Below are 15,596 nucleotides of genomic sequence, written 5' to 3'. Positions count from 1 at the left end.
GTCTAACCCGAGAGACCTAAGCTCCTTCATGCCCGACACGCTCAACCTGTGCCCGACCGAAACCCAACCAGAGAGTTCTAAAACTCCTCAACGCCCGGGGTTGTGACACCTCTACCCCAACATACATATACAACAATTATAAAACATATTCTTGAGTTAAATAAAATCTTTAGAATAAAAATAATAGTTCCATTAATATAAGAGTAGAGAATTCACATTCATAAACTTAAAGCATGGTCAAATGCAGAATTTATAGCAAAAAGAAACATGAGTCTTTTTAAAACAAATATAATATAATAATGAAATCTTAAACTAAGCCTAGTTATTCCCTGATGTCACATATCCTATCAGAGCATGCCCAACTGAAGCTTAAACCTCATCACCAACACCTTCATGCTGATGATCACCTGCAACACAATTTAAACATATACAAAGAACAACAAGGGAGTGAGAAACATCTCACTCAGGTTTAGGTGCAGAAATAAAGGTTAGATAGCACACACACACAACAAACATATTACAAGTCATAAACACCAATCACATATAAATAATACATATACATAATCAGTATCACATGTACACTCATTTATCATGCAATGATATCATGGACTCGACTCATAAATGCATGTGGTGCCAGTCACGTGTCTCATCACATATCTCATCATTTCATCACCGGTGACCCTAAGGTACACCTTGTTAGCTTGTTACATCACCAATGACCCTAAGGTACACCTTGTTAGCTTGTTACATCAATAGTGACCCTAAGGTATACCTTGTTAGCTTGTTACATCACCAGTGACCCTAAGGTACACCTTGTTAGCATGTTACATCACCAGTGACCCTAAGGTACACCTTATTAGCTTGTTACATCACCAGTGACCCTAAGGTACACCTTATTAGCTCATATATGCACATGATTCATGTCACACATTCACGATTTCATTGACTCAACATTTCACTTGTCATGAAATTTCAAGTCTTATCACATTCATCACATTTCACATTCTCATTTCATCATATTTCACATTCTCATACCTTATCTCATTACATCACGTTTCACAATAGCACATTTCATTCACATCATGTCTCATGTCATTTGTTCATATTTCACAAAGTGATACTTATAATTATTCCTCATAGGGTTTCGCACAAGAACCCACAGAGCACTCTAATTCATATCAAAACTTATCTAATTTCAAAATCAAATACATATTTACACTCTACATCACACAAGGAATGCAGCAGAACATTCAGAAAGCAAAACAGAAAACATTCATATTTTGCTTGTTTTCTCATAGGGTTTCCCGAGCACTCTAATTCATATAAAAACTTATCTAATTTTGAAGTCAAATACATATTCACACATCACATCCAACAGGGAACACAACAGAGCAATCAAAAAGAAAAACAAAAAACATTCAATTTTTCCTATTCCTAGAAGCATGCATCAGGCAAGGGACTGGGGGCCAATCCTACTACCCAATAATTATTCTCACACCCCCCGAGCGAAGTTTCTCACTCCCCCTTACTTGGATAAGCAAAAGACGAAGCTAGAGCAAAATTTGGTCGATCTCCTTTTCTTGGTTCTCCTTGGTCTCCAGAGAGTGTGTCCAAAAATACTGTCAAAGTGCTCTATTTATAGATTTCAGAAGTTTTTAGAATGACCCATTTCGAATCTAGAACGGCCCGTTCTGGATCTTTTCATCATGTATTAAATTCTCATCTAGAATGGCCCGTTCTAAAACCAGAACGACTCGTTCTGAAGTTACACTTTAACTCACAACGGCCATGTTTGGAACGACCCGTTCTAAAATCAGAACGGTCTGTTCTCAACTAGGGTTACAAGCCTTTTTGGTGGTTTGGAACACCCTATTCCAATTTGGGAACGCCCTGTTCCCAACTAGAATTTGTAGGCCATTTTAGTAGTTTGGAACGGCCCGTTCCAGTTTGGGAACGACTCGTTCTGGGCTACTAAATCATGCTTTTTTTAGTAGTTTGGAATGACCCATTCCAATTTGAGGAACGGCCCATTCTGGACTACTAAGTCACCCTAAAAATTACTAAATTACCCTCAATAAAAAAAGCATGAAAACTAGGGTGTTACAGGCGTGAAGTTCCCACGCCTAGCGTCCTTCAAACAGAGACTCATAGGAGTCTCCACGCCCGGCGTGCTCACCCTACGCCTGGTGTCGTCCACACAGAGACCTTCAAAGGTCTCCGTGCCTGGCACGTCAACCTTGCACCCGGTGCCACATCAGTAAAAATAACAAACAAATCCACTATCTGATATCGCTCTCGGTGTGGTTCTTCCCACGCCCGACGTGACCCATCCAGAGACCCCCCATTTACAATCACACCCGGCGCGAATAATCTTGCACTTGTCGTGATCAAGAAATAGGTGCTCTGATGAATGCACGTCCGACGCCAAGAACTGTGCTCGATGCAAATTCAAACAACAACCTCCAAAGCTTCGAAAATTTCCTCCAACACTTGAAAATCAGAAAACCCAACCACATGCAAACCAAGAAGTACAATTCATGGGCTCCACAATCTCAAAAACAAACTCAGAATCAACATGCACCCATCTGATGCATCAAAATCACTAAAACCCCATTTTTTCGCAAAACCCCGAAAATTGAAAATTTCTTCAATCCAACCATGGATTCTCAACATTCACGCATCCATTGAATTTCTAAACTCACATGCAACCAAACAATATACGTTCTAGCTTCCCTTACTTGAAGATTGGCTCAAAATGGCCAAGAACTGAGAAGAAGCAAAGACATTCCTCCAGAGCTTGACTCGAAGACTTCAATCCTCCAAAAACAAGCTTCCTAGCCTGAATTCCAAGAAATGAAAGGAGTTAGTGATCTAGAGAAGAAGAAGAATCAATCAGAGAAATTTGGGAGAAAAAGAAGTTCATGGACCCAGAGTCCTTCTATCTAAAATCTCTCTCTAACTTTCTTTGAAAATGAGCTTGTGAGGCTCTATTATCAGAGAAAGCCTTATATACTATTTTCTCTAGCACTCACTAAACCCTATAATCTACTCACTACGTTACAAATACGAGTTTAGAAAAAAAATGTTAAAAACATTAAAAAGAAGTCTTTATTTGATTTTTTTTCTTCTAAATTATATGGTATTTTAATATATATGGAAGCAAAACTACTATATATGTACCAAAAAAATTAATAAATAAGTGTGATTTTAAAAAATAAGTTATTAATATTTTTTTATCATAATAATTTAATCTCAATATAATATAAAAGACATAAAAAAAATATTATTAAGATAAAATTACAACCAAGGTGTTTATTTGTAAAAATAGTAAAAATTATAATAAAATTAAAGTTTATGGTATCTATTTGCTAAAACAAAATTTAATAATCAATTGGAATAAATTTAATATTTGGAGTGTCTATTTGCAAAAAAATGAAGTTTAAGGGAACAAAATATTCTTTTACCAAAAATAAATATTATATTACAACATGGCAAATTATGTACAAAAACCATGACAAATGATGTTAATTTAATGAAAGCTTAAATATAATTTTATTTTTAAATTTAAAATAAATTTATTTTGATATCTCAAATTAAAAATTAAATTTTTAGTCTTTAAATTAATATATATATATATATATATATTAGTCTATTGAGACTACCACTAGCATTATAAACAGTTTGTGTAACATCATTTAAGTTTAATTAATGCGATATTTTTATTAATAATAATAATAAATGAATTTTGTATAATATATATAATTATAATAAGTGAATTTTATTTGACATATTCATTAATAATAATATTTAAATAAAAGAATTAAAATAAGATTTTTTTAAATAAAAAATTTTAAAAAATAACTTTAAATTTAAGGACCAATCTAAAACAAATTTACAATTTTTTAAAAAAAATAAAAATATATTTAAATCTTCATTAAAACTAAAACTTATAAAAATACTACATGTAAAATTCATGGCCTTTACAAAAAGTTGGAGTTTTGGGTTAGAGCGGCAATATATTTTAGAGAAATTATATGGTACTCATGTTATTTGAGAGGGTACCGATATAGTTGTAATTATAATTTTATTTTATATTTTATATTTTGAATAATTTATTTAAATAATATTTATAATATTTTATTTTTTTATTTTTTAAATTATTTAATCATTTAATTTTTATTTTATATATTTTAATTTTATTTGTAATAAAATTATTATATATTTAAATAGTTTAATTTTAATAACTTTTTAAGTATATTTTTGTCTTTTCACTTTAAATTTTTGATTTTCTATATTGTAATTTTAATAATTTTTTATTTCTATTTGTAACGACCCGCTTGGTCAATACACACAGCACAACACACTAGAACACCACACAAAAATGAACAAGTATATACATATAGGATCTAGAATATATATATATATATATATATATACAAGGTCCAAATCTGTCTAGAATCAGAGTGTACAAAATACATCCAGCAAATGCTAACTATGTAGCTAAATACATCAAAAGAATAAAACTCCATCTGCCAGCTACAGACTCTCCTCAAGAAACACCAACCTAGCCCTGCCCTACTCCCATACATAGTATGATCATCGCAGTCCAAACCACATGGAAACAACAAAGGGTAAGCTAGTGAAAAGAATCAACATGCATATGTAAAATATGAATGATAAACAGCTACAACTATCAGTACATCAGCCAGCTTAACCAAATCAGCTTAAAATATCACAGCATTCAGCAATAACAGCACCAACTTAACGGCTATAACAGCACCACAATAGTGGCTATAACAGCACCGACATAGCGGCTATAACAGCACCACAATAGTGGTTATAACAGCATCGACATAGCGGCTATAACAACACCACAATAGTGGCTATAATAGCACTGACATAGCGGCTATAACAGCACCACAATAGTGGCTATAACAGCACCGACTTAGCGGCTATAACAGCACCACAATAGTAGTTATAACAGCACCGACATAGCGGCTATAACAACACCACAATAGTGGCTATAATAGCACCGACATAGCAGCTATAACAGCACTACAATAGTGGCTATAATAGCATACAGTTCAGCACAGCACATAAATATCATCAAATACAGCTTAAATCAGCATACAGCACATCTTAGCTTAACATCTAAACACAGCTCACAACACAGCTTAAACATCCTTATTCAGCAATAACATCTAACAGCACGACATATTCATCAATTTCACCTCAGTTCAGCATATATCTACATTTGTCAGCAAATTTTCAGCACATAAGTCATCATCTCATCCGCGCCCGGCGCACTCAAGGTCTCGCCCGACGTGGCACAACCAGAGAGAACCAGGGATCATTGCGCCCAGCGCAATTCTTATTACGCCCGGCGTGGTAGGAGGCAGAGACCTCACAAGGTCTCATACGCCCGGCGTGCAAACCCGCGCTCGGCGCAAGGTAAGTAGAGACCTTCCCAAGATCTCACGCCTGGCACAATATGAATTGCGCCAGACGCCACCTCTGGCAGAGACTCCCAAGGAGTATCTATGCCCGGTGAGACAAAGCCACGCCCGGCGCCACACCAGAAACCACAAAACATAGGTACTTACTGATATCACGCCCAGCGCAATCTCAACCACGCCCAGCGTGGGCCATCCAGGGGCTAACACTCTCAAGTGGCGCATACACCATTGCGCCCGGCAAACTTACCCAAATGAAGCCCTCTGATGGTCACGCACCCGGCGCGAAGAACTGCGCCCGGCGTGATACCCAGTAGCAACTCACCAAGTTCGAAAATCTCTTCAAAAATCTGCAAAACAGCCAGGAAAATCCACATGCAATTGGCCCAAAAACATCACGTTTTCACCAAAGAGTTCAAAAACATCATCTTTTTACACATGCAACCACAATCAATGAAAATCCCCAAATTTTCGCCCGAAACCCCGAAAACCCGAAAACAAATTTTCTTCAATTTCAGCCAAGAATCAGCCATCAACAATCATCTAATGAGCTTCTAGGACTCATTTGCAACCAAAACAGCAAAACCTAGCTTCCCTTACCTCGGTCCAAAAATTTCGAGCTCCGGGACGAAGAAGACAATGAAGGAGGAGAAGAAAAGGGGAAGAATGAGAACCTCTGCACGGCACGGCTATACCCAACACCTACTAAACACCTTGAATCCAAGCAAAGAAAATACAAGGTTGAAAGAGAGAATCAGCAAAGTGAGAATTTGAGAGGGAAGAAGAGAGTTTTTGAGTGAGTGAGAGCTGAGGAAAGAAAATGAAAGAAGAGGGTCTCACACTATTATTTATTAATTATTTTCTTTTTTAATGTTTAGGCTTTAAGATTTATTTATATAATATTTATGATATTTTATTCTTTCATTTTTTAAAATTATTTAGTCATTTTATTTTTATTTTATATGTTCTAATTTTTTTTAATAATATTATTATATATTTATATAGTTTAATTTTAATAATTCTGTAAGTATATTTTTATCTTTTTACCTTAAATTTTTTTTATTTCTATATTATAATAAATTTTTAATTTCTATTATTTATTAATTCTTTTATTTTATAATTAAATTAATATTTTTTAAATTTTTTTTTTATGAATTTGTATAAGAGAATGTAGCGAAACCCCTCTTTAGGTACCGTAGCAACTTTATTGCTATTTAGACTGATCCTGCCAATCAGAGTATGAAATTTAAAAAGCTTTGTTGCATGACAACTTGTCTTTAGTGTAGGTGAGCAAATCAGCATATTATTATGTTTAAAGTAAATTAAAAAGTGAGATTTTTAAAATTAATAATGTTAATTTTTTAATAAAAAAATAAAAATATTTTAAACACGGGTCTTAAAAAATAATTATATTTATATACTTTTAGAGATAGTTTTTAAAGTTAATTTTTCAGAATGTAAAAGATGTTTTAAGTTATCTAATCTTAAAATAAATTATATAAATATTAATATAAAATAATTTTTTTTGAAGAGACTTAAAGTAAAAGTTTTGTTGGTCTCGTCCTTGACTGATCCAAATTGTAGGCCAATTATATGCAGACAACCATTCATGACTCCAGTTTTTAGGAGGGCACCAATTTTTTAATTTATATATAAGAAATATTAATGTAAAAAAGTAATTAATCCATTGATATGTGAGTTTTTATTTCTCAATACAAATCTACTTATAATATTAAAAAAGTAATTTAATGATATTTTTTTGGTAAGCTAATTTAATGATATTAAATACAAAGATGAAATTATGAAATATAAAATAATATTTTTTTGCTCTTTTCTTATATTTTTTATTGTTGATAAATAAGCATCATCTTAAGATTACATAACTTAAAAATGGCCCTTGAAATTTTTAGTTTGAGTTCATCAATCCTTTTCATAGCTTTTTTCCTTATGATTTACGATGGATGGTTACAATGCCCCAGCAATTAATCTTCATGGCATGTCATGGCATGTCAGAGGACTGCATCCACAATTTAGAACCCTGGACCATAATACTAATACTTGCTTGTAAATCTGGTTTTAGACCATTACGCAATTAACATGTGATGGTCGTAGCTTGGCTGTGAAAAATGATAAGAAAATAACTATTCTAGGTTAGATTAAATAAAGTATGTGACACCCTTACTACCCCAACATATATATTGTAACAATGTAAATAAGCTAAAGAATAAATTTTTTAACGTTGGTAAAAGGGTTCACATAAAAACCTTCACAAATATTCTTTAATATCCAAAATGATTGAAAATAAATAAATTAGAAAATAAAACATAAGAGTTTACAAATTATTTTTTTTAAATAATAAATACAACTTTAAATCTATATAGAAATTCCATGTTCTAGAAATCCTCTGCCCCGATGTCACAATATCAGAACATATCCACAATTCAACTGTTAGCATTCTAGATGTCACTCACAGTCAGGTCTTCCTCACCTAAAACATCCACAAGTTGTATGGTGAGAAAAGAAAACATCTATATGAAAAACACACAAAGGAAAACACAACATAATCTCATCATAACTCCTTAATGAATGAAATATTCACAAACATTTATATATATCATAATTTATTAATCATTCATCATTTTCACATCTCAATTACATCAATTCATCACAATCCACACAAATCTTACAATTAACACTATGCCAAGACCACGCCACATTTGACACAAGTGATACGGGTTAATTGCCTCACTCATCTCACACCATGTCAGGGGCTCGCTCGTCCTTGTAGCATCACTTACTCAAGTTTTGTCTCATCCCTGGTCATTAGTGTGAGGAACCATAATCACATTACAATCCACACAATCTCTTACAATTAACCATATGTCAAGACTGCCATATTTGACATAAGTGATGCGTGTTAATTGCCTCACTCATCCCACACTATGCTAGGGGCACACCATCCCTAAAACATCACCTACCCAGGGTCGTCTCATCCCTGGTCATATGTGTGAGGAACCACAATCACAATCATATTTACATCCATACAGCATCTCATCTCAACTCAATTTCATATCACATACACAATTCCATATCACATACACAACAGATAAGTCCAACAAAATAAGGCTTTACACACCCCTCAAGCAATTCACATCTAGATCATCAATTCTTATCAAGTAATATAACAATAACATTCATAAATTAATATAATAATCAATAGAATTACCAATTTAATATAATCTTAACATAAATAGTAAAACCCCCAATTGTTCCAAAACCTAACTCACAAGCACTTTTCTACAATTTTATTCTCTCTCCCAGATCATCATTCTTAAAAATTAAATATATATTTCTAATCCTCAACACATACAGAATCTAATGGGATCATTAATTCCTCAAACAGAAATAATCCAATTTTTCCAAAACCTAACTTACAAGCACTTTTCTATAATTTCATTCTCTCTCCCAAAGCATCATTTTTACAAATTAATCATATATACATAGTCCTAAATACGTACAGAATCACATAAAATCAATAATTTTCCAAACATAAATAATTATAAAATTACTCATAATCTTAAGGGCTCTTCCTCTACCGAATTCCCTCATGTAACTCTACATATAAATAATCACTTTTCCCCCCGTACCTGGATAAACAGTAGTTGAAACTAAGGATCTGGTTGATCTCTTCCGCTAGGCTCCCCTCGGTCTTCAGAGAGTGCAAAAGAAGAGAAGAGAATGTAGAATAAAGGAGTCAAAATTGAAAGAAGTCAGGACTAAAAGGTGTGCTTTCTGGGAGTGTCAAAGCTCTCTATTTATAGGCATCAAGCGTCGCCGGAACGACCCATTTCAAATCTGGAATAGCCCGTTCTGGACTCTGTCAGCATGTATAAAATTCACATCCAGAACGACCTGTTCTCAAACCAGAACGGCCCGTTCTGGGGTTGCATTTAACCCATAACGTCAATATTTGGAATGGCCTATTCTTAAACCAGAACGGCCTGTTTCCAACTAGGGTTACAAGTTTTTTTCATAGTTTGGAACGTCTCACTCCAATTTGGGAACGCCTCATTCCCAACTAAGATTTGTAGGCAACTTTAGTATTTTGGAACGGCCCGTTCCAATTTGGGAACGACCCGTTCTGAGATACTAAATCACTCTCGTTTTAGTAGTTTGGAACGACTCATTCCAATTTAGGAACGACTCATTTTGGGCTACTAAATCAGCCGTATTGAGCTTTAGGCCCTCGAACAATTTGTCAAAATTGGATTATTACAAAGTACAAATTAATTGAGTGCCATATTGAGATAAACCAGCTTCTATAAATTCTAAATTTTTAGTTTTGTATATATACGAAAGGAGGTGAATCTAAACTCGTTTGACTATATTTGGGTGTAGTTAGCAAAATATATAGAAACATCAAAAGATCCGAACTAATAAAAAATAGCATATTATTATTTAATGTGAAAATATAAAAAATATTATTTAATTACACAAAATTTACGTCGAATTTTGTAAGTGTTGTTTGTATTGTTGCCCGAATCTACAGTTTAGCTCAGTAATAAGTAAAATAAAAGTTTATATTTAATAATAATGTAAATTATCGAGTGGTATCGATAATATATATATATATATATATATATATATATATATATATATATATATATATATATATATATATGATATATATGATCTAAGAGATATGAACTTTCAATCTAACGGTTGGATTTTTAAAATTCACATTTAATATAAAGTTATTGAGCGATGTAACACTTAGTAAAAGTTACACCGGTGTCGTTTGAACCCTCCTCTATATATATATATATATATATATATATATATATAATAACTTATTTACTATTTTTTTTTATTTTTATATAATTATTAATTAAAATAGTATATTATGAATTTTTTAAAATTAACTTTATAGAAATTACAACGATGACAATAGTATTTGAATCTAAAATTTTGTACATATTACTCTAATTCTTATCATTAAACAAACTCTTTTAAAAATTAGCTACACGCAGATAAAAAATTTTATTTTCTCTTTTATTAGGATTGGAGAAGATAAATGAATATATCAATTTTTTTTCTTTTAAACATTAATTAATTAGGTGAAAAATTATTAAATAAAAAAAAGAATTTTAAAAAAGCAGTTTAAATTATATATTAATAAATTTAATAATTTTAACTAAATTAACTATTTTTTTCAAAGAATGTAACTTAATTGAAAGAGTCTTATAATTAAAAATAAAGATAATATTACTTATGAAATATATTTTATAACGATTCGAGAGATTTTTTCACTTTATAATATTAATATGAAAAATATAAATATAACTATATGAGATTAATGTGCAACAATTAAACTCCTTAAAAATATATAAATTTCATTTAATTTCAAGGACTAATATAACGAGTGAAGTAAAATTATATTTATCAAATTTAATTACATCTTATCAACGACTAATGTAAAATTAAAGTTCAATCAACTGTTAATATTTATTTACTCAATGACACACATATAAAAATTAATAATAATTCAAATATATACATAATAATTTATTTAGTAAATTCCAATCTTGTGTAATTATTAATTAAAATTATATATTATAAACTATTTTAAATTTAGTTACATATTTATAAAACCATTATCTTTAATTATTATTGTTTGTGAAATATCCATTAAAAAAGAAACACTAGTAATATACTAATATTGCTCTAAAAATATAGCACTAGTAATATTCACTTCTAGATGTAATTTCGTTGTCAGAATTAAAAACAGGTGCTGTTGAAAGAACCCAAAATTTGGAGCAATTAAATGAGGATATATTTCTGTATAAAATCTCCCACCAAAAGTCTAATTCTTGTTTAACAGCAACGATTCACACTCTTCTGTTCTGAGGATCCAACACACCAAACCAAACCAAACCAATGGCTCCTTCTGAACCCATTGTTCATGTGGCTTTCCTCCCGAGTGCTGGCATGGGACACCTTAATCCATGTCTCAGATTAGCAACATTGTTCCTACGCTATGGTTGCAAAGTCACTCTCATCACTCCCAAACCCACACTCTCTCTCGCCGAATCTAACCTCATCTCTCGTTTCTGTTCCTCTTTCCCTCACCAAGTAACCCAATTTGACTTAAACCTCACCACTGTGGATCCAACCACGGTTAACACTAAGGACCCTTTTTGGCTTCAGTACGAAACCATTCGTCGTTCGGTTCATCTTGTAGCTCCAATCCTATCTTCCCTTTCAACACCTCTCACTGCTTTCATCTATGATGTTTTATTAATCTCTCCCTTACTTCCAATCACTGAGAAACTCTCTTGTCCACGTTACATCTACTTCACCTCAGCATCTAGAATGCTCTCTTTCTTCGCACACCTTTCTGTTCTTGCTGCTTCAGATCCAACTTCACAACCACACCCTTCTTCATTCATTCGTGATGTGGTTAAAATCCCTGGCATAGCATCACCGATACCAAGATCCTCGCTCCCTCCTCCGCTCCTTCAACCTAACTCTCTCTTCGAGAGCATGTTCATGGAGGACAGTGGCAAACTCGCGAAGCTTGACGGGGTTTTCATCAACTCGTTTGAGGAGTTCGAAGGAGAGGCACTAGCGGCAGTTAACGAAGGGAAAGTGGTTAAAGAGTTGCCTCCAGTGTACGGCGTTGGTCCCTTGATGGCGTGTGAGTTTGAGAATGTGGAGAGGGGTTGCATGAGTTGGATAATGAAGTGGCTTGATGGAAAAAGTGAAGGGTCTGTGGTGTACGTTAGTTTGGGGAGCAGGACTGAGACGAGGAGGGAGCAGATAAAAGACATGGCTTTGGGGTTGATAGAAAGTGGGTATAGTTTTTTGTGGGTTGTGAAGTTGAAGATGGTTGATAGAGAAGAGGAGGAGAGTTTGGAGGATGTGTTGGGGAGTGAGTTGATGAAAAAGGTGAAGGAAAAGGGTGTGGTTGTGAAGGAGTTTGTGGATCAGATGGGGATTCTGGGTCACCCTTCAGTGGGGGGGTTTGTGAATCATGGAGGGTGGAACTCAATAATAGAGACTGTGTGGCAAGGGGTGCCTATTATGACATGGCCTCAGCATGGTGATCAGAAGATAACATCAGAGGCAGTGAGAATGAGTGGTGTGGGGATTTGGCCTCATGAGTGGGGTTGGGGGACACAAGAGATTGTGAATGGGAAAGAGATTGCTAACAAAATCAAAGAGTTGATGGGGAATGAATCTTTGAGGGTCAAAGTTGCAGAAATGAAGGAAGCTGCTAGGAAGGGTGCTGGTGTTGGTGGGAGTTGTGAGGCTATTATGCAGAGACTAATTGAGGAGTGGAAGAGGAATGTTAAATCTAATTAAGCATTCGCACTCAACAGTATTTAGATACTGACAAAGGATAATTAGTTTGTTATTTTGGTTGTATTTCCTGTTGGGAGTTTAATATGTTTTATTGTTGCAGAAAAAGTTGTGGGTTGGGTTTGGAAATTTTCCAAGATCTGAGCATGTTTTATGATTTAAAGAGAAATATATATTCTTCCATCAACCATTTCCACTTACTAGCTGACCAACTCGTCTTGAATGGTAGTTGTGTTTTTTATGTGTTATCTTAAATTACTTCATATATATATATATATATATATATAAAAGTAGTTTTTTACTTTTTTTTTTTCAAGAAGATTCTGATCTACTTGTTTTTTTTTTTTTTTAAATTTAATCACTTATTTTAAGACCCACATTTAGTCGCAAGTTGTTGTTATATAATTGGGATTTGAGAATCAAGCGCCATTGTCTAAATCCTAAATATACGAAAACTAATGAGAAAATAGAAATAACTTGTCTATTTATTATCTAGTCCATAACAACTAAAATGGAACTCAACGTGAGAAATCTATAAAAAAATAAGGAAGCAAATTTAACAATATTTTTGAAAATTTTTCTATTAACCCGCTATATTCCAACACCACTGCATCGATAACTCCAACCATTGCACACACTTGAGTAACTTTGAAGATTCCTTATTTCTTCTGTGTAACCATGTCATGTGCACCAAAGTCATGTTATATTAAGAATTGGTTATATATTAAGAATTTGAGATTCATTTTGTCAAATACCTAACATTTTTTTATCATAGTTTACGAATACTTAAGTTCAGATTGTTTAACAAATAGCAGTCCAACTGTGAAGTTTACATGAAGCCCCGAGAACTAGAATATATGATGCCTTCCCCCAATCTCTATTGCCTAATTAACTAAAAAAATTATCATTTACCAACTATTTAACAAAAAATTTATAAAGTTTTAAGATTTAAAATTCTTTCTCTCTGAGTGCAGGGCATCCTCATATGCTAGACTCTCATGTTGATAATTTAGCACGAAAATGAAAAATAATAGAATGAAAGGGTTGATAATTATAGGTAGATTGAACATTGTTCTCAATTTATCTCTGAATAATAACCTCGATTTCCAAACCCTGCTCACTAAACTTATTGTAACGAAATAATAACACCCAACAAAACTCTACCAATTGAAAATCTAACCACAAACAACAGAACAACAAATTAACTAAGTAGCCTTTGTCAGTAGCTAAATACTCTAAATGCCTAGGTAGATTGAGCATTTTTCTTCCACTCCTCAATTTGTCTCTGAACAATAGCCTCACAACTCCCACCGACACCAGCAGCCCTCCTAGCAGCCTCCTTCATTTCTGCAACTTTGACCCTAAAAGATTCATTCCCCATCAATTCTTTGATTCTGTTAGCAATCTCTTTGGCTTTGACCACCTCTTGTGTCCCCCAGCCCCACTCCTGAGGCCAAATCCCCACACCACTCATTCTCACTGCCTCTGATGTTATCTTCTGATCACCATGGTGAGGCCATGTCATAATAGGCACCCCTTGCCACACACTCTCAATTATTGAGTTCCACCCTCCATGATTCACAAACCCCCCCACTGAAGGGTGACCCAGAATCCCCATCTGATCCACAAACTCCTTCACAACCACACCCTTTTCCTTCACCTTATTCATCAACTCACTCCCCAACACATCCTCCAAACCCTCCTCCTCTTCTCTATCAACCCTCTTCAACTTGACCACCCACAAAAAGCTATACCCACTTTCTATCAACCCCAAAGCCATGTCTTTTATCTGCTCCCTCCTCGTCTCAGTTCTGCTCCCCAAACTAACATACACCACCGACCCTTCACTTTTTCCATCAAGCCACTCCAATATCGAACCCATGCAACCCCTTTGACCTTGTTCCTCATTCTCAAACTCACACGCCATTAACGGACCAACACCGTACACTGGAGGCAACCCTTTAACCACTTTCCCTCCATTGAGTGCCGCTAGTGCCTCTCCTTCAAACTCCTCAAACGAGTTGATGAAAACCCCATCAAGCTTCACGAGTTTGCAGCTGTCCTCCATGAAGAGACTCTGAAAGAAGTTCTTACAAGGCTGAAGAAGCAAACCGGGAACCGAGGATCTCGGTATTGGCAATGCCAACCCCGGGATTTTCACCTCATCACCTATGAACGAAGAAGGGTGAGGGTGAGGGTCCGTATTGGAAGCAGCGAGGACGTGATAGTGTGCGAAGAAAGAGAGCATTCTAGATGCTGAAGTGAAGTAGATGTAAGAGGGGCATGAGAGTTTGTCGGTGATTGGAAGAAGAGGGGAGATGAAGGTAACATCGTAGATGAAAGCAGTGAGAGGTGTGGAGAGTGAAGAAAAGATCGGAGATAGAAGGTGTACGGAACGACGAATGGTGTCGAACTGAATGAAAAAAGGGTCGTCGGTGTTAACCGTGGCTGGATCCAGAGTGATGAGGTTTAAGTCAATTTGGGTTACTTGGTGAGGGAAAGAGGAACAGAAGCGAGAGATGAGGTTAGACTCTGCGATGGAAACAGTGGGTTTGGGAGTGATGAGAGTGACTTTGCAGCCATGGCGGAGGAACAGTGTTGCTATCCTCAGACATGGGTTAAGGTGTCCCATGCCAGCACTTGGGAGGAAAGCCACATGAACAACGGATTCAGAAGCAGACATTGGTTCGGTTTGGTTCCTCCAAAGAGTGTGAATAGTTGCCGATGTTGTTAAATGAATCAGGTTGAATTGTCACCTTGTAATATAAACAAATAGAATGG

The 15,596-nt window shown here is 34.5% G+C and overlaps 2 protein-coding genes across 2 annotated transcripts; one reads left to right on the top strand and one right to left on the bottom strand.

Moving 5' to 3' along the window:
* The first annotated feature begins 11,266 nt into the window (after positions 1–11,266).
* LOC109792448 (UDP-glycosyltransferase 708D1) lies at positions 11,267–13,015 on the top strand. The gene has a single exon (XM_020351862.3). It carries the CDS (start codon positions 11,391–11,393, stop codon positions 12,816–12,818), a length of 1,428 nt encoding a protein of 475 aa, XP_020207451.2. The 5' UTR covers positions 11,267–11,390; the 3' UTR covers positions 12,819–13,015.
* An 821-nt stretch (positions 13,016–13,836) lies between these two features.
* On the bottom strand, positions 13,837–15,590 carry LOC109792446 (UDP-glycosyltransferase 708D1). The gene has a single exon (XM_020351859.3). It carries the CDS (start codon positions 15,496–15,498, stop codon positions 14,059–14,061), a length of 1,440 nt encoding a protein of 479 aa, XP_020207448.2. The 5' UTR covers positions 15,499–15,590; the 3' UTR covers positions 13,837–14,058.
* Positions 15,591–15,596: the final 6 nt, after the last annotated feature.

The sequence above is a fragment of the Cajanus cajan genome, chromosome 1, assembly GCF_000230855.2.
Source record: "Cajanus cajan strain Asha chromosome 1, NIPB_CcT2T_4, whole genome shotgun sequence".
Lineage (NCBI taxonomy): Eukaryota > Viridiplantae > Streptophyta > Magnoliopsida > Fabales > Fabaceae > Cajanus > Cajanus cajan.
This window is presented reverse-complemented; position numbering and strand designations above follow the sequence as displayed.

Bases quoted from the DNA above. Each gene is read 5' to 3' on its own strand.
- LOC109792446 (XM_020351859.3), bottom strand. From the start codon at position 15,498: ATGTCTGCTTCTGAATCCGTTGTTCATGTGGCTTTCCTCCCAAGTGCT.
- LOC109792448 (XM_020351862.3), top strand. From the start codon at position 11,391: ATGGCTCCTTCTGAACCCATTGTTCATGTGGCTTTCCTCCCGAGTGCT.